At 64.6% G+C, this 17980-nt stretch overlaps 2 protein-coding genes across 7 annotated transcripts; one reads left to right on the top strand and one right to left on the bottom strand.

Annotated features, from left to right (window-relative positions):
• The first annotated feature begins 1197 nt into the window (after positions 1-1197).
• Positions 1198-9270, top strand: SIGIRR (single Ig and TIR domain containing). 6 transcript variants are annotated; one of them, XM_020912204.2, is made up of 10 exons: positions 1198-1347; positions 5266-5428; positions 6218-6416; positions 6919-7052; positions 7150-7290; positions 7665-7808; positions 7951-8053; positions 8118-8268; positions 8454-8643; positions 8935-9270. In XM_020912204.2, the coding sequence occupies exons 2-10, from the start codon at positions 5422-5424 to the stop codon at positions 9096-9098; spliced, it is 1233 nt and encodes a 410-aa protein (XP_020767863.1). In that variant the 5' UTR covers positions 1198-1347; positions 5266-5421; the 3' UTR covers positions 9099-9270. The 6 variants fall into 6 exon arrangements, with proteins under 6 accessions (XP_020767863.1, XP_020767864.1, XP_070314072.1 ...); XM_020912205.2 differs by having other exon boundaries at positions 1198-1305; XM_070457971.1 differs by lacking the exon at positions 1198-1347 and adding an exon at positions 2384-2813 and having other exon boundaries at positions 6955-7052.
• A 1028-nt stretch (positions 9271-10298) lies between these two features.
• PKP3 (plakophilin 3) lies at positions 10299-17281 on the bottom strand. Its single transcript, XM_020912100.2, has 13 exons — positions 17035-17281; positions 15035-15111; positions 14280-14905; positions 14070-14193; positions 13448-13652; positions 12919-13093; positions 12328-12445; positions 12091-12255; positions 11826-12011; positions 11450-11603; positions 11035-11227; positions 10851-10938; positions 10299-10678 (listed from the first exon to the last, which is right to left on the bottom strand). Exons 1-13 carry the CDS (start codon positions 17264-17266, stop codon positions 10643-10645), a joined length of 2379 nt encoding a protein of 792 aa, XP_020767759.1. The 5' UTR covers positions 17267-17281; the 3' UTR covers positions 10299-10642.
• Positions 17282-17980: the final 699 nt, after the last annotated feature.

Genomic DNA, 17980 nt, shown 5'->3' on the forward strand with positions numbered 1-17980 from the left:
TGTATATTGTCACCCTGCTTACTTAACTTATATGCAGAGTCCATCATGCAGAATGCCAGGCTGGAATCAAGATTGCCGGGAGAAAAATCAGCAACCTCAGATATGCAGATGATACCACTTAAATGGCAGAAAGCAAAGAGGAACTAAAGAGCCTTTTAATGAGGGTAAAAGAGGAGAGTGAAAAAGCTGACTTGAAACTCAACATTCAGAGAACTAAATGGTATCCAGTCCCATCACTTCATGGCAAATAGAAGAGGAAAAAGTGGAAACCGTGGCAGATTTTATTTTCTGGGGCTCCAAAATCACTGGACGGTGACTGCAGCCATGGAATTAAAAGATGCTTGTTCTGTGGAAGGAAAGCTATGGTAAACCTAGAACGAAGTATTAAAAAGCAGAGACATTACTTTGCCCATAAAGGTCCATACAGTCAAAGCAATGGTTTTTCTAGTAGTCATGTACAGATGTGAATTGGACCATACAGAAGACTGAGCACTGAGGAAGTGATGCTTTCAAATTGTGGTTCTGGAGAAGACTCTTGAGAGTCCCTTGGACTGCAAGGAGGTCACACCAGTCAATCCTAAAGGAAATCAACCCTAAATATTCGTTGGAAGGACTGTTGCTGAAGCTGAAAATCCAATACTTGGGCCACTTGATGCGAAGAGCTGACTCATTGGAAAAGACTGATGCTGGGAAAGACTGAAGGCAAAAGGAGAAGAAGGCAGCAGATGATGACATGGTTAGATAGCGTCACCAACTCAATGGACAGGTATTTGAACAAATTCTGGGAGATGGTGGAGGACAGGGGAGCCTGACTTGTGCTGCAGTCTATGAGGTAGAAAAGGGTGGGACCCGACTTAGCGACTGAACAACAACAGCGTTAGCTGGGAAACTGAGGTCCAGATGGGGAAAGGCCTGGAATGCAGTAACCTCCCGCTCTCCTCTGGTGTTCCGTGGGCTTCCACGGAAAAATGAGGAGTGCCTGCACCTATTAGGGGCAGGAGTCAAGGCGGGCTTCCTAGAGGAAGAAGGGCGGAGGGGCAGAACTGCCGCAGGTGCCCCTGGGGGCGGCGGAATTTCCAAGGAGTCCCTGGGGCACCAAGACTGTCCGGGTTGGTTGGGCCGGTTTGGCCTCTGCCTCCAGGCCAGGCGGCCGCGGCTCCACAGGGATGAGCGCAGGACAGTTTTGAGCACCAACCAGCCTGCGGGCGCAAAGCGAGACACTTGGGTCCGCCCTCGTCCCGGCCGCTGGGCGGGGCCGCACCTGCCGTCGTCGCTGGGGCTGTCGCCGTTGCGCACCTGGCCCAGGTGAGCCTCTCCGCCCTCGCGAGCCTCGAGTCTGGGCCGCAGGTGAGTGGAGATCGCTGCTCCTGTCGGCGGAAGTGCGTGGCGGTTTTCCGCTCCCAGGAATCAGGACCGAGCCTGGAGCCTGTGGGGGGCCGAGGCTCCTCTTCGCCCGCGGAGCCTTTGGGCTGTGACGGGTGTGGTTCCGCAGGAACCGACTCGGAGCCGGGCCCGCTGCGCGCGTGGCCAGAGCTTACCTCAGTCCTGGCCCCTCGGGGTTGCGGGGGTGAGGGCAGCTTTCCCCTCTCGGCCAGCGGCCCTCGGCCAGAAAAGGGAAAAGGAGCGCCACGACGAGCGGGGCCCGCCTCCGCCCCAGAGCGGAGCCCAGGCCCGAGGCCTCCCAGGGAGCCGCCGGCCGGGAAGCCTGCTGGCGCCGCCGCGCACCTGTCTCCGGGCGGAGCTACCTCCGGCCGCGCGGCCCTGCGAGCCCGCCCCCCGCGCCCTCCAACTGCGCGCGCCCCGCCTCGCCCCGCTCGCCGCAGCCGGAGGGCCGGGTACTGAGGCCGGCCCACCCTCCGGAAGGCGGGGAGTGCGGTGTGGGGGCGCGGGGTGCAGCAGGGGCCTCTCGGCTGGTGAGGCCGCAGCCCTTTGGGTGGGTTCTTTCCTTCGGGAGAGACGTCCGGGGAGGAAGCACGCGCCAGGCGCAGAGGGCCGCCTGTCTCAGATGACGGGGTCGCTCAGACCCTCTGGGTGCCAAGCAGCCGGCCAGACGGCAGAGCGTGGAGTCAGGGAGCGGGCGAGGGCCGGGCCTCCGGGCCGACGTGGAGCCCGGGGGAGGCGGAGCGGCCGCGCGAGGCCGGGCTTTCTAGGAACCGCGGGGCGCGCGGCAGAGCGCGGTGGGCGGTGCAGGGGGCGGGCTCCGGCTCCGCGGGCTGTTCTCTGGAGCGCCTGTGGCGCGGGGGGTTTCTTTTCCCTCTGGGGAAGGGGCCTGGGGGACGCGGCGGGGACGCCGGCCGTGAGGGGCGGGGGGGGGGGGGCGCCCAGTCGCGGGTGTGAGGCGGTGACGCCGGCGGGCTTGTGGGGCGGCAGGCAACCTGACAGGAGCTCTGGGAGGCAGCAAGGCTGGTGGGGACACCGGGGACTACCTAGCTCTTTGCCTCCGCCTGGGTGTTTCTGGGCAGGTCGCTGACCGCTGGAGGCCATTAACCTGTCCATCAGGTGCTTATGTTGCTCACTCAGCCTCAGGGCCCACCGGGGCACCCTGGAGAAGCTGCGGCTCAATGGGGAAGGCGTGCAGGCAGGGTCTATGGGACCTGAGCCCAAGATGCACCATCATCCAAAGGCCCTGAGGGCACGGGATGGGGGTGTTTGAGCAGGGCGCCTTGGAAAAGGTCAGATTAAGGATGTATGATGAGAATGCTCCAGGGGAAGGCCCTGCCCCATCGGTGAGAGCAGGGACGGGGCCACAAAGGACCCTGCCTGATTTCCATGAGCAGGGCCGTCAGCCACCAGTGCTGGGCCAAGAGTGCCAGGTCAGTCTAGGGTGAGGGTGCAGAGGAATCTGTGGTGACCTCAGGCTGCCCCCGACCTGGGCTCAGATCTGGGAGCCTCACTGAGGCCTCCTGACTGCTTCCTTATGTAGAAAAGGGGGCTAAGGTAAACGTGATAACCCAAGCCCCTTGTAACTGCTCACTGTTTGGGGGCTACACCTCGGAGGTGGCCAGGGCGGGGGCCGGAGAGCCCTGCTCAAGGTTGCATCATTGGCGAGGTCTGAGATGCTCGCTGGGGCCAGGGGATCTACACAGAGCCCGCCCTCTCCAGGTGCCGGGACCACAGGGCCATGCTGCCCAGCTCCTCGTTGGTGTGCGGGACAGCCCTGATTGGGGGTCTGCTGGCCAGGACCCCCACATATCACCATGGGCCCTGGCCTTCTAGACCTAGCCTGAGAAGGGAAGGCTGGGGCCACAGTGGACTGGGGCGGGCCCTGGAGGAAGGAGCCGCTTGACTCAGAGTTACAGGAAGACTGGGGCAGGCGGGGCTGGCGGGGAGAACCACCAACTGCCCGCCAGCCTGCTGGGGAGGAGGGGAGCCTGGGTGGGGTTTAGGTTTAGGAGAGGATGTGACTGCAAAGCCAGGAAGCTACGGGGAAACTTCTGATTAAAACACACAAACAAGAGCCAGGTCCCGCGGTGCTCGGCGATGCATCCGGGGCCGCTGTGCCGCTTTAGACTGGGCCGGGGGCCCAGCTGAGCAAAGCGATCGCACCCCAGCTTGCGTCAATGACCTCAGTGACAGGCATCCCCTCCTCAGGAGGAAAGAGCTGGAACCAGGTGACTTCATGCCTTCCCTGCTTAGCGTGAGCCTGTGTCGCTGTCCTCAGATGCCTTTCCCGGCCTGAGGCCTGCCCCCTCAAAATCAGGCCTGTGAGGGGAGGCCTGCAGAGCATGCAGCTTGCATGTACACACGTGTGCGTGGGCAAGTGTGCCTGTGAGAGGGTGAGGGGTGATGGGAGGCCGAGGGTGGGTGTGAGGAGCGCTGTGTGTGGTGTGGGGTGTACACAGATGCTCTTGGCAGTGTGCCCTGGGGAACTTTGCAAGTGTGTGCTGTGTGCCAGGTATGTGCACCACCATAGTGTCAGAGGTGTGGGGAGTGTGCGCATGTGCAGGGGACCACGCGTGCAGGCACGAGTGGTGTGCAGGGGGTGGGTGTACAACACAGAGAGTGTGCAGAGGAGAGGGAGGGTTGTAGCGGGGGTTACTGGGCATGGTGTGCAGGGGATACCTGTCACCTGGCCATGTGGTTTGGCCTTAACTTCCAGGAGGCTTCTAGGTTGACTTTCCAGGGGTCAGAGGTGTGTGAGCGTGTGGAGGCCAAGGGGCCACGGCTGGAGTTGCCCTGAACCTGCTGGTCTGGGTCGGGGGTGCGAGCTGCCCGGGCCCCCACAGTTCTTCTGCCTCAGGGACCTCTCCGGCCACCCTCCACTCCAGATGGCTCCCGGCAGGACCTTCTGCCCCTGCCTGCTGGGAGGGAGCCTGTGCTTCACCCATTTGTGAGGAAGTCCCAGCCCGGCCAAGGCAGGGGCTCCAGCTGACCCTGGGTCCACGTTGGGTGCCCCCCCATGCAAAAGGAGTTGGGGGAACTCGTCCCCACAAAGCCTCACGGGCCCGCGAGCAGGGAGGGGCCTGAAGGAGCTGAGGCCCCAGTGCGTCCACTCACAGGGAGGAGGAAGAGGACTGGATGCCCAGTGAGAACCTGCCTGGCGCCAGGGAGCAGGTACCCGAGGCCCGGGTACCAGGAGGCTGTCCTCAAAGGCTCTGAAGCTCGGGTTTCACTGCCCTGCCCTGCAGCCCAGGTCACTGAGAGCTTTTTGTGTCAAGAGATGTGTGTGTGTGTAGCTGCTGCCTGTCTGGCGGGCAGTGGTCCCACCCTGCGTGGGAGAGAAAGGTCACCTGTGGGTCGGTGGGGGTTTCCCTTGCAGAACCGATGGACAACGTGGACGAAAGTCTGTGGTCTGAAGATGACAAATGGGTGGGGGCGCCCGCACAGGACCTGCCCCCGAGACCAGCCTGAGCCCCGTGTCCCCTCCTGCCTTGACACCTTGGCCTCGAGTGTTTTGTTCTTGTGTGCATACTGCATCCAGGCTGGGAGTGAGGCCCAGTCAGGCCACCAGGCACTCACAACCCCCAGCCCCTTGGAGCCTCACTACAGGCTGAGTACGGCTGTAAACAGCCCCTGTCTGTGTGTGGCGACCTTGTCCCAGAGGACCTGGGAACCAGGCCAGCTCCTGGGCTCAGGAAGGGTGCCAGGGGTGCTGCCCATCCTGGGCCGTCGGGTGTCCCTGGGGTAGACGAAGTTCAGTCCAGGCCATGCCCGGTGATCTGCGGCTTCCGCAAGACAGCTGGGGCAGAGGCAGTGCTTCCGAGGCCAGAGTTACACGTTAACTCATCCTGTTCTTGTTTAACTTGCTCCTGGGGATGGCGGCAGCCTCTGACCCGTCCTGGCACCCTGACTGACTGGCCACAAGGACAGAGAGTGAATCTTGCTCAGCCCTTGGGGGATCAGTCTGCTCGACCAAGGAGCCCCGTGGCACTGGGGGTGGCACCAGTGTCCAGCCTGCCTCGAGGAGGCCCCGGCCAGACCATGGCAGGTAGACGGTCAGAGAGGGGTGGGCATGGGCTCCACTCCACCTCCTGCCCCAGGCTGGCTCCATGCTGCAGTGTGGTTAAGATGGGCCCTCCTCCTCTCCTGCTCATAGGGGGTCGGTAAAGCCCAGGGATACTGGGAGTGGGCACCGGTGGGGGCCACTGGGGATTGGGTGGGTAGATGTGGGCTGCTAGGAGACCTCACTGCCAAGATGATGGCTCTCTTCTCTGACTGCTGGCTTGGGTGGACAAGGAAGTTCAGGTCTCAGGGAGGTGAGAATGCTTGCCCGTGGCCAGGTGTAGAGGGTCCTGGAACCCCAACTTTCTACCAGGTAGAAGGTGCTGGCATGTCCAACCCACGTCTCCCAAGTCACCACTGTCCAGCTGAGGGGTCAGGGCCTCGACGTCACAGAGTGGGCCACAGGTGCACACAGAAAATGTGTGCTGGCTCCAGTCCTGGGCACACAGGCAGCTGGGTGGGTCCTGCTGGGCTGGGGTGGGGGTGGGGTCACCTCAGCCATGACTCTGGCCACAGCCTTCCACACTGACATCCTCTCTGAGGACAGGGCAGCCACATCCAGGGCAGGCAGAACACGTAAGAACCAGCTGATGTTGGGAGGAGACATGCCAAGGGCCAGGCCTTGTCCCCCGGCACTTGTGGATGGACACTGTGTGGTTACCGAGCAGCATGTGCCATTGGCCTCCGTGGGTTTTTCCTGGCCCACCAACCATCTGTGCACAGTGGGAGGCTGGCATCACAGGCACAGGTAACCCACTGGGTCCTCTTTCTGCAGGAGCCTGCGACAAGGCCCCTGACTTCCTGTCCCCGTCTGGAAACCAGGTGCTGGGGCCTGCCCTGGGCAGCGTGGTCACACTGAATTGCACAGCCTTGGTGGTCTCAGGACCCCACTGCCCCCTGCCCTCAGTACAGTGGCTGAAAGATGGGCTACTGCTGAGCAATGGAAGCCTCTATGACCTCCATGAGGACTCCTGGTAAGAGATGAGGTGTCCAGGGTCAGGGGACATGCTGGATATACCCACAGCCAGTGGCCTCTCTGACCTACACTCTGGTCTATAATCACCTGGACATGGGCTGGGGAGTGACTGGCCAGACACGACACGGGCAGAGTGACACTCTGCATGCACACTAAGTCAGTGACTACAGGGACAGATGGCCCCTCTAGACACTCACCTTGTAGACCACCCAGGGCCATGAGTGCCAGCAGAGTGCTATGGCCTGAATTTACTCATTGACTGCTGGGCCAAGCCTGGGATCTGAGTAACTCCAGGACCCGGACCCAGGATCAGGGTGACTGTCCCAAAAGAGATCCATATCCTCTTCATGTTCTGGCTGTTTCTCTTAGCTTACAGTCTAAGGACTGCCAGAAAGCCCAAATCTGCAACCTCTTTGGGTGAGTCCCAGTCAGCTGGGGCTCCGGGGCATCCAGTGATGCTCTTGGGCCCCAGGTGAGGGGGCAGGGCCTGGTCTCCCCAGGGTCAAGGCCAACTGGTCAGAGGTGCTTGTGTCCAGTGTCCTGGGAATCAACCTGACCAGAGCCGAGGACTTCGGGACCTTCACCTGCTCCATCCAGAACGTCAGCTCCTCTTCCTTCACTCTTTGGAGAGCTGGTGAGGGGGTGCACTGGGGTACAAGGCAGAAGGGAGCCCTGGGGAGACTTTGGCTTGGAGGGTGCTGGGGTGGCTCAGGCAGCGGCTCTGTCCCCAGGCCTGGCTGGACATGTGGCCGCGGTGCTGGCCTCTCTCTTGGTCCTGTTGGCCCTGCTCCTGATGGCGCTGCTGTACGTGAAGTGTCGGCTCAATGTGCTGCTCTGGTACCAAGAAAAGTATGGGGAGGTGGAGATGAACGGTGCGTGGGGCCCGGACGTGGGGGAAGGGGGCCTCCCTAGGCTCAGCTCTGCAGGTGGGGGTGAGGAGGCATCTGTCCCTGGAGGGCTCTGGCGAGTGCTCAGTACAGGAAGAGGGGTGTCCCTGTGCAGCCCAGGACGGCACGGGGTGGGCCGAAGTGGGTCACGGTATCCTGGTTCCAGGCCTCCACCTGGAATCCTGTGCTGAGGACGAATCCAGGCGATGCTTGAGCCGGGATCTGCTGAGTCTCGTCTGGGGGGCTTGCCTGGCTTTCCTGGCACCGGGGGTGGGGGTGGGGGGGGCAGGTTTAGGGGACCCTGAAGGTGGCTGGTGCAGGCCAGGAAAGCGGCCGCACTCACCCGCCGCCGTCCGCAGACGGGAAGCTCTACGACGCCTACATCTCCTACAGCGACAGCCCTGAGGACCGGAAGTTCGTGAACTTCATCCTGAAGCCGCAGCTGGAGCGGCACCGTGGCTACAAGCTCTTTCTGGACGACCGCGACCTCCTGCCGCGTGCGGGTACCGGCGCCCTGCCCCTTTCCACTTGGGCCCCGCCCCCGCTGGGTCACAGATCCCGCCTTCCAAGGCCCCCGCCCCTCCCAGGGCCCCGCCCCTCCAGGGCCCAGTCTGTGCTACCCCCGCTGATGCCCGGGTTCCGCAGAGCCGTCGGCAGACCTCCTGGTGAACCTGAGCCGCTGCCGGCGACTTGTGGTGGTGTTGTCGGATGCCTTCCTGGGCCGGGCCTGGTGCAGTCACAGCTTCCGGTGGGTCCCGCGCTGGGCTGGGTGGGCCTCAGCCGCGCCCGCTCTGACAGTGCCGCCCTCGCAGGGAGGGCCTGTGCCGGCTGCTGGAGCTCACGCGCAGACCCATCTTCATCACCTTCGAGGGCCAGCGGCGCGACCCCGCGCACCCTGCGCTGCGCTTGCTGCGCCAGCACCGCCACCTGGTGACCCTGCTGCTCTGGAAGCCCGGCTCTGTGGTGCGGAGGGGCAGGGGGGCACGGGGTGCTGTGGATGGGACTCCGTGAGTGGAGGCTCCGTGGTCAGCTGCCCAGAGGAGTGGGCTTTTGGGGGCCGAGGAGGCCAGGGTCTTTATATGTTGGCACCACTCCCCCAAACCCCATTCACGTGTTCACACACGTTAACTGCCCCACCTTGCCTCCAGACGCCTTCCTCCGATTTTTGGAAAGAGCTACGGTTGGCGCTGCCACGGAAGGTGCAGTACAGATCGATGGAGGGAGACCCCCAGACCCGGCTGCAGGACGACAAGGACCCCATGCTGATTGTGCGAGGCCGGCTCCCAGAGGGTCGGACCTTGGACCCTGAGCTGGACCCCGACCCCGAGGGGGACCTGGGTATGCCCACCAGCCCCACCCCTGACCCCAAGAAGCTCAGCCTGAGTTGGAGGGAGGCTGCATAAGGTGATGGAGCCCCCAAAGGGGCCCAGGTGGTGGGGACCGTGCCCTGCAGCCATGGATGGCCCTAACTTCCAGCACCTCCCATTGCCTCTTTCCATAGAGGTGGTTGGGCCCAGGGCCTGCCTGGGAATCACAAGCGCCACCATGCAGCAGGGGCAGCAGGGAGTGACCTGGCAGGAGGCAGGCAGTGTGCAGCCCAGCCTCAGGCCCGGCGGTGCCCCTCCCCAGGTGTGCGAGGGCCTGTCTTTGGGGAGCCACCAGCTCTACCACGTGCAAGTGCGGTCTCGCTTGGAGAGGGCCAAGGCAGTGAAGTGGATGTGTCAGACCTTGGCTCCCGAAACTACAGTGCCCGAACAGACTTCTACTGCCTGGTATCGGAGGACGACGTGTAGCCCTGCCCCGTGGAGCAGTAGGGTTGCCAGGGGCGCCGGGGGGCAGGGCTGGGTGTTTTTAATCTCACACAGCAGGACCTGTCTACTTGTAGTCCTGGGACCTCAGGAAAAGAGAGTGGCCCCAGCCCCAGCTGTCCGCCTCGTGCCAGAAATAAAGAACTTTTGAATCCCACCCGAGTCTCGGCCTCTCCCCTGGGGCAGGAAGTGGGTGTGCAGTGTCCTGGGTGGAAGGCCCCTCACTTCCATCCTAGGTCCTCCAGGGCCCTGGTTGTTGTTCAGTTGCTCAGTCCTGTCTAAATCTCTGACCCCATGGACTGCAGCATGCCAGCCTCCCCCGTCAGAGCTTGCTCAAATTCATGTCCATCATGGTAATGCCATCCAACCATTTCATCCTTTGTCACCCCTTCTCCAGCCCTCAATCTTTCCCAGCATCAGGGTCTTTTCTAATGAGTTGGCTGTTTGCATCATGTGGCCAGAGCGTTGGAGCTCCAGCATCCAGGGCCCTGGACCCTGCCCTTGTCTCACCTCATGGCCACCTGGCCGGCACACCTGGCCGCCCACTCAAACGCTGCCTCTCCCTCCCGAGCCAGCTCAGGCACCTCTCTCAGTGCCCTCCTCAGGTCTCCCTGCTACAGGTCATGACTGTTTGCAGTCCCACTATGAGCCGGACGGCCCCTGGGGGGCAGGCCCCTTACAGACTGCAGGTGCTGAGCTTTGTGGAAAAGTCTGTTGTAAAACATCTGTGGGAGCGTCACGACCAAATGGCCTGACTTGGTGGGATGGGGAGGAGTCCCAGAGCTCCTGGACCCCAAGCCTCAGACAGTATGAGTGAAGCTGCCAGGGCACCCCAGGGTGGGGCAGGGTAGAGAGATGTTGGGGTGCAGATGCCACCTGAGCACAACCCAGCAGAGTGGCACTAAAGTCGGCAGCGGGCACACTGCCCCCAGAGAGGTCATTCCTCTGCACATGTGTCTCCTTCAGCTCGGGGCCGCCTCTGCCGTCCACCTCAGCGCCTCCGCCCTCTGCCGGCTCTCCCGCTGTTGGGACGCTCCCTCCCCCCATCCTGTGTCCCCTGACCAGAGAGGTCTGTGCATGGGCCCTGGGGGAGTGTCCTCAGGGGCAAGCACAGCCATGCTTGGGGACACTGTTGCGTCCTTGGACCTGACCCCAGACCTGACCATCCAAGGAAGCATGAGGGGCTGTGTTCATGGCCACCTTTATTCCCACTGCTGGCTGTCCCAGGGCACCCCTGGGCCACAGTCAGCACTACCTCTGCCAGTGTGACCTGGCCACCACCCCACGCATCAGAGCAGCCTCAAGCCCTGCCCCCCCCATGCCCCGCAGAAGCCAATTCCCCAGCTGCAAACCCTCGTCCCCTCCCCCATGGCCCAGGCCTTCACGTTGCATGTGGACAGGGCTCCAGCGAGAGGCCCCTGGGCCATCCTCAACCTTCTCCTCCAGGCCGGCTGGTGAGCAGCCCTGAGCTGAGCCCTTCCCTAGGAGGCTGGGTCACATCGCATTCTCCTTCTCCAGGAAGGCTTCGCCTACGGCCCCAGGAAGTCCTCCTTCCGGTAGCCCTTCTGCAGTGGAGAGGGGACCCAGAGTCAGGGCTGTGCTGCCCCGCGTCCAGCGTGCTGGCAGCAGGCCCCCCGTCATCCAGGCCTCCTGTGCCACGTGGCTTCCCTGTCCCTGCCGTCCTGCCTCCACGCCCCACACTTGCAGCCCTGCCTGCCCTGGGCCACAGGAACATACCGCTCGGAAGTCTCGGTGGAGCTTGTTGTACTGCCACAGGTTGGCCAAGAGGCTGGAGGCTGCCCGGGAGGACTTCTCACTGTCAGGGCTGGGAGGTGGGGGGCAGGGGTCAGCGGGGTGACAGGCACGGCCAGAAGGCAGGGCCAGCCAGGGGGCAGGGTGGGTGCGGGGTTTGGGCCCTGACCTGTCCCGTTTTTTCTTGATGAAGACTAGCTTGCGGAGTCCATCGAAGTAGAGCAGGTCCCGGGCAGCCACAGGACTGGCCACCACCAGGTTGTTGAGGACAGCTATGATGTTTATCAGCACGTCGGCTGGAGGAGACTTCTCACCCACGCTGCCGGGCAGCTTCTCGATCAGGTGACTCACCAGCTTGGTAGCTGCCAGGAGGTCAGGGAGGTGGGTTCTCCACCGCCCCCCTCCCCCCACCACCACCTTGGCACCTGCCGTCCCCTGCTGCCCCCAGGGAGCTGGCATGCCTGCCTGTCCACTGACCCCAGCCTCCCAGAAGCTGGCCCCAGGGCGGCAGTAAAGGCAGAGTCCAGGTGTGCGCCCAGTCCGCAGGGGAGGCAGAACCCAGGCTGCAGGACGGCTGGACTCACACATCTCATCCTTGTTCCTGGCGTTGCGGGACAGGTTTCGGATGAGGCCCGTCAGTGAGCGCAGCTGGTGGTGGTCAGCAGTCCGAACTCGATCCAGCAGTGGGTTCAGTATGCGCTCCTGCTCCAGAGCCAGCCGGCTCAGCACCCCCGCCCACTGCCAGCAGAAGGGGGGTGGTGAGCAAGGTGCTTGGCACCCTGTGCCGCCTGCGGGTCAGGCCCTGCCAGCCCAGACCTCCCGGCGCCTCCCTCAAGTCCAGCCAGAACCCAGGTCCTCAGGAGCTGAGGCCTGAGCCATCTGGGGCGCTGACCTCACGCTCCTGCTGCCGCTCAGCGGCCCCCGCCTTCCCGTCCTGCCCGGACCAGCCCGCCGCCTCACCCTGCGGTCCCCCGCGGTGATGTTCTGCAGCGCCCCAGCTGCCGCCTCGGTCGTGTGCCGGTTGAGCTCGCAGCGCTGCAGCAGCCGGTTGTAGAGCCCCACGATCTGGGGGCTCCACAGCCACTCCAGGCCCTTGGGGTCCTTAGACACCTCAGCAAAGGTGAGCGCGTCAGCCGTGAGCGGCAGCTGGGCAGGAGGGCACGGAGAGTCAGCTGAGGTCGCCCAGGACCCCTGCTTCTGCCCAGCCACCCCAGCCTGGGCCCACCTCTCGGAGCCGCCGGCTCTGTGGCGTGAAGCAGCCCACCGCCTCGCCCGGGGCCCCCGTGTCCTGGCGGCCCCGGCCCTCCAGCCGCTGAAGGGCCGAGGGCGGCATCTCGTCGTACAGGCGGTAGGACAGGTTCCTCAGCACGCACACGGCGTTCTCCACGCTCTGTGGGCAGAGGGGACCGCGGTCAGGCCAGGCTGGTGCCCTTGGGGCCCCGGGGCCCGGGCTGACCCTCACCTTGTCCTCACACTTGCCCACGTCCAGGGCGTGGTTGATATAGGTGACCAGGGCGTCCACCAGCCCGTGGCACTCACGCATCTTCTGGCGAGTGGCCTGGGAGGCAGAGCTGAGGTTCCTGCGGATGGAGGCAGATGAGAGGCCTGCAGAGGGACCCCAGGCAGAGCCACCCCACGGGAATCCCCCCAACAGAGCCCATCCCACAGCGAGCTGAACCCAAGGCTGAGCCCCTGGGCACCGATTCCCTCCCGACCCGCCTTGGGCCCACCCCCAGCACCTCCTGCTTCTGGTCCCTGTGGGACACTGTCGCTCCCACGCTTTTGCACGCCTACCCTCATCCACTCCTCGAACTGTCCGGGGTGGGGGCAGGTGAGAAATGTCAGATCAAGTCCCTGATTTAAAGAAATCTGATCCTGCAGCCCCCAGTCTGTTGACATCTGGCTGGGGGGGAACACCTGGTGGCCCACTCCACTGTGGGTCAGCACCTCTGCCTTGCTGGGTCCGTCCGCTTCCCCCGGTGCCCCTGCCCCCCCAACCCAGAGGCTCCACCTTGACCCTGGGACCTCAGGTCCCCATGGCCACCCAGCGCACCTGAGGAAGCCGGTGGCGTTGTAGAATATCTCGGCTTCAGAGGCGTTCTGCTGGATGAGGGGCGGCCCGCCCGCCCCTGATAGGGGGCTCAGCACCAGATCTGTGAGCTGCTCCAGCGTGTCCCGGGCCAGGCGGTCCTTCAGGTGGTCACTGGAGGACAGGTTCCACAGGATCCCTATGGCGGGTGGGCCGCAGTTGTGGTCAGGGACCACCTCTGGGGACCTCAGAGGCCTCCGGCCCCTCCGTCTTTCTCAGGTGGTAGGGAGGAGGCTCCTGAGCTCTCCCTGCAGCGCACTGCCAGCCTCACCCACCAGCCCTCGTGGGGATAGCCTGGATGTGACCCAGAGGGTCACAGGGCTGCAGCAGGACAGAGAGGACGACCCTGGGGATGTGGGCCCTGGGGCGGAGGCTGGCTCCAAAGAGACATGCCCAGGTGGTGGGCTGAGGGAAGAGGGGCGGGAGGCGCGGGAGGCGCGGGAGTGGGGTGGGAGAGGGGCGGGGTAGCAGGCGGGATAGTGGCCTGGTCCACCTGTGACGTTCTTGCGGAGCTCGTCATCCTGCTCCCGCAGCGCCCGCAGCAGCTCGAAGATGCCGTTCTCCTCCACCAGGGCCAGCTTGTTGTCTGCGTTGTCGTAGACGAGGTTGCGCATGGCGCCTGTGGCGTGGCGCTGCACTTCCTGGTTGGCGTGGTTGAAGAGCTTCACCAGCCTGGGCACAGCCTGCAGGCTGCGGGCCTGTGGGCACAGGCATGCGGGTGTTAACAAGCGTGCACACGATGGATGGGTGTGTGCAGATGTGTGCAGATGTGCGCAAAGGTGTCCAGATGTAGGCAGGTGTGTATATTAATAGATGTGTATGTACCTATGCAAATGTGTACAGAGGTGTGCAGATGTGCACAGAGGTGTGCAGGGGTAGGCAGGTGTGTACACTGATAAATTTGTGTGTACGTATTCAGGTGTGCACAAAGGTGTATGGGTGTGAGCACATGTATTCGGACATGTGTAAGTCCATCGCTCCCACCCTTCCTCTGCTGGAGATGCTCTGGGTAGGCCCAGGTCTGCCCAGTCAGTTTGGGGGTCCGCAAGGGTGGTCAGGGACCAGAGGACAGTGAATGAAGGGGGTCCATGGGTGTGGTCGGCAGGGACAATCACCTGCTTCTTGGCAGCTGCGTCGCTGTAGCACTTGTGCTGAATGTAGGCGGCTCCCAGCACCTGCAGGTTGGGATCTGAGGCCATGAGGTACTTGACTGCTGAGGGCAGGTCGATGTCATCAAATCTGCAGAGACAAGAGACGGGTTAGGCTGACCTGAGGATGGACTGGGGTGGTGGCAGAAGCTCCCCCTGCAACCTGTCCCAGCTCACCCGCTGCTGAGCCTTTGCAGAGTGCGGTGGCCGCCGTAGCTGTCCAGCCCACGCATATCTGGCAGGTGGCCCGAGTCGCCGAGACTGAGGCTGCGCACAGAGGGAGCCCGGGCCACGGGCTCCAGGATGCCCCCGGGCCCGCCCCCAGCGACACCACGGCTGCGGTGGCTGCTCTGAAACCGTTGCAGGGTCCGCATGGCGGGGGCACGGATGGTCCGGCTGGGTGGTCCCTCGGTAGCCTCCGGCCAGTCCAGGCCCCCAACCCGGCTAGAGCTAGAGCTGGCCCGGCGCTCGTAGGCAAAGGCCCTGTAGGAGGACGTGGCCGCCGGCTCCAGCTGCTCGGACACCACGCTGTACCTGTCATCTGGGCCCCCGGCCCCCAGCCTCAGCGAGCGCAGGGACAAGGTGTCGTAATCTGCCCGGCTGCCCGCCCCCCCACGCTCGTGGAAGGACACAGGCCGGGCGGGCACCGGTGCGGCGGGCAGGGCACCCCGGTACCCTGCGGCCCCAAAGGCACCACCCCCGTTGTGGACGGAGCTCAACCTCCGACTGGAGCTCAGGTCCATGGCCGAGCGGGAAGACCAGGAGGCAGGGCTGTAGGTGGGCTTGGCGATGGGCCGGAAGGTCTGTGGGGGGGGGGAGAGGAGGGCAGTGAGGGGGCGTGGGGGTTCAGTGGGACCCTCTTCCGGACTGCGGAGCCCAGCCCCCCTTGGAACCTCCCTCTCAGGGCTCCAGGCTAGAAGGGCGTCACTCACCGAGGTTTCCCCGCTCAGGCCCTGGGAGCGAGAGCTGAAGCCGGCCTGCAAGGTGTGGCACTGAGCCCGGGACGCACCTGCAGACGGGGCAGGGGCAGCACAGCCCGCTGGGCCGACGGCAGGCGCCGGCCTCCTGCCTCCCCTCCGCCCTGAGGCTGGCGGGGCAGCTGGGCGCCTCGTCACCCCTCCAACAGCCCCCCGCCCCCTGCCAGGGGGGACAGACGCGCTCACCCTGCTGACCTCCTGGCGGCCTAGGGCCTGGGGCGGCCCCCTCATCAGCTCCCTGGCACCTGCCAGGGCACGGTGCCCGGCCTCACGCCCAGGTAGCCTCACTGACCCCTGTGGGCCTGGCCTGCGCTGTTGGCCACACGACGGTGACACTGCAACGCTTGGGGACACGCTGTGTCCCAGGGCCGGTCCCCTCACCCACTAGGCAGGGCCATCCCCACCCCCAGGCACACAGGCGCCAGGCAGACTGCATGGTGAGTGGACAGGGCGGGTGGGCGGAACGTGGTGGGTGGGTGAACAGACTGGCGCGTGAGCGGGTATCTAGGCCGGGAGAATGGAGGGATGCTGAAGGGACAGCTAAACAGACATGTGGATGAACAGGCGTGCAGCAAGAGCTGAGAACACCCTGAGAGGAGCAGGGCAAAGGTCACACCAGGCAGCCCCGTGGGGGCCCGGCTGGGGTGGCTTCACTTGCTGGGCAGGGTCTTTGGATGGGGAGGGGGTTCCTGAGTCCCACCTGCCCAAGGCCAGGGTAGAGAGACTGGGCAGAAGGGACTCAGGGCAGGGGTGAAGGGGAGGGGGCCCTCTCTCAGCCTCTGCCTCAGCTAGGTCTGGGGGGACTCCCCGAACTGGCAGACCCGCCCTGATTAATGAGGCTTCTGGGCAGGGGCTATTAACCCTTTGATGCCAGGGAGGCTCAGCCTGGGGGGACACACCCCCAGCCTGGGGACCTTACCCCCACCCCAAAATTATAATTCTCTTCCCCCTAATTGCCAGGGTAGCTGGGGTGGTAATTAACCCCTCCCTGCTCCCTCCTCTACCCCATGACCCTTGGGCATCCAGCTGGGCCACCGGCAAGGCTGACAGGCCCAGGGCGGGGAGGAACCTGGCGGCCCCAGCGCTGGTTGACCCGCTTCTCCCGACCAGCACTGGCGGCCAGTACCGGGAAGGGCCCTCTGAGCATCTGTGGCCGGGGCTTGACCCTGACATCCCACAGGCTCTTCTTCCCGCCTGACTTTGGTGCCTGCTGCTGCGGCCTGGCAAGGAGGGAATGACATTTCCAGAAGTGCCCTGAGCTCGCTGCAACGCTCATGCACATGCATGCCCGGTGGATCCAGGTCTCTGCACGCAGGGGGCTGCCTGGCCCCAGGGGCGTCCCCTGCGGGCTGTTCTCAGCGGGAGTATCTAGGCCACTCTGGCAGGCCCGCCCCCTGCCGCGCAATCCCGCAGGGAGACCCTGGCCCTGACCAGTGGGCTCTCCTCCAGGAGCCCCAGACCCTGCCCCTCACCATCCTGTCTGCTCGTTCCCAGGGGGCCGAGGGGTGGATGCCAGAGTCTGGGCGTCTGTGTCTCCGGGGAACTGACGTGTAGGTCCGCGTGTCTCTGAGACTGCGTGTGAGCCCGTGGGATGTGAGATGTGTGCGTGTCCTGGCTTTGCCAACCAAGATGGGCCCGGCCGACCGGCCAGCCGTGTGCCCGTGGCTTCTCCCATGTCTGGCTGGGGCAAGGGGCTCAGGGCACAGGGGGCAGGTGGGGCCCACCCTGGCTCACGGTGAGGACCCTGGGGTCCCTGCTGGGAGGTAGAGGCCCCACCCATGGCGTCTCCCACGCCTGGCGGGGCGGGGCACAGCGGTGACTCAAGACGGCCCAGGTGAGTCAGGGAGCTGAACCCAGAGTCGCCCCACGGCGGCCTCCGGCCCTGGCACCACCACGCCCCTGGGGCCACCCCCACCTGCCGCCCTCCAGTGCCCACCCGGCCGGCGTCCACCTACCTCTGGCCACCTCGGCTGCCCCGTCGGGCTCGGCCAGCCCATTGTGCCGTGGCTGCTGGCCCAGCTGCAGCAGGCGCGCGCGGACCTGCTCCTGGACGCGGGCCGCCCTCAGCCGCTCCGCCTCCGGCCCCTCAGCGCCCCGGCGGTCCAGCTGCAGATCCGAGGGCAGCGCCAGGGAGCACACGCCCGCCTCAGGCTGCAGGGCGGAGAGCAGGAAGTTACCGTCCTGCATGGCGGCGGGCACGGGGCGGTCGGCCTGGCCTGGGCCCCGTCGCCACCCCAAGCCCGAGCTGTCTCCGCCGTCTCTTCCCGCGCGGCCCTGTCCCTGAAGTCCCCTCCCTGCTGGCCTCGCCCAGGGCTGGCTCAGAGACCGACGCCGCCCAGCCCTGAGCTCAGCGAGGGGCGGGGACACCTGGGCCAGGTGGGAGGGCGGGGCCGCTCAAGGTGGAATTTGGGCGGAAGAACAGGCCCTGCGCATTCCCCTTCCGCCCATCCCTGACGGGGCAGAAGGGGTCTGGGCCTTTGTTCTCCGCCTGTAAAGGCCACAGCTGGTCCTTTGGGCCTACTGTCCCGAGCGCTGGGAAAGGGCCCAGGGCGGCCACCTCGGGGAGTCAGGGCCAGGGCCCTCCCTGCCCGGGGAACGGGATGCTCTGGGAAACTCCGAGCACCAGGCCGCCAACCTGAGGCTGGTGCGAGGCCTAGCAGGGGTCGGGTGCCAAGGGACTGAGTTGAGGATTGCAGGCGTGGGGCGGAGTTTCAGGGTGAAGAGGGCTCTGCGGGGTCCGGGTCCGGATGCTTGGTGCCCAAGAGACCCCTGAAGCAGGAGGCTAGATGGGCCCACCCCAGGCTCATGACCCTCCAGATATCCATCCCGTAGACCCCGGAAGTCACCCCCGGCCCCGTCCTCTGCAGAGGCCTCCCAAAGGGCTGGCTGGGCCCTCTCTGG

This window comes from Odocoileus virginianus, chromosome 28, assembly GCF_023699985.2.
Source record: "Odocoileus virginianus isolate 20LAN1187 ecotype Illinois chromosome 28, Ovbor_1.2, whole genome shotgun sequence".
Taxonomy (NCBI): domain Eukaryota; kingdom Metazoa; phylum Chordata; class Mammalia; order Artiodactyla; family Cervidae; genus Odocoileus; species Odocoileus virginianus.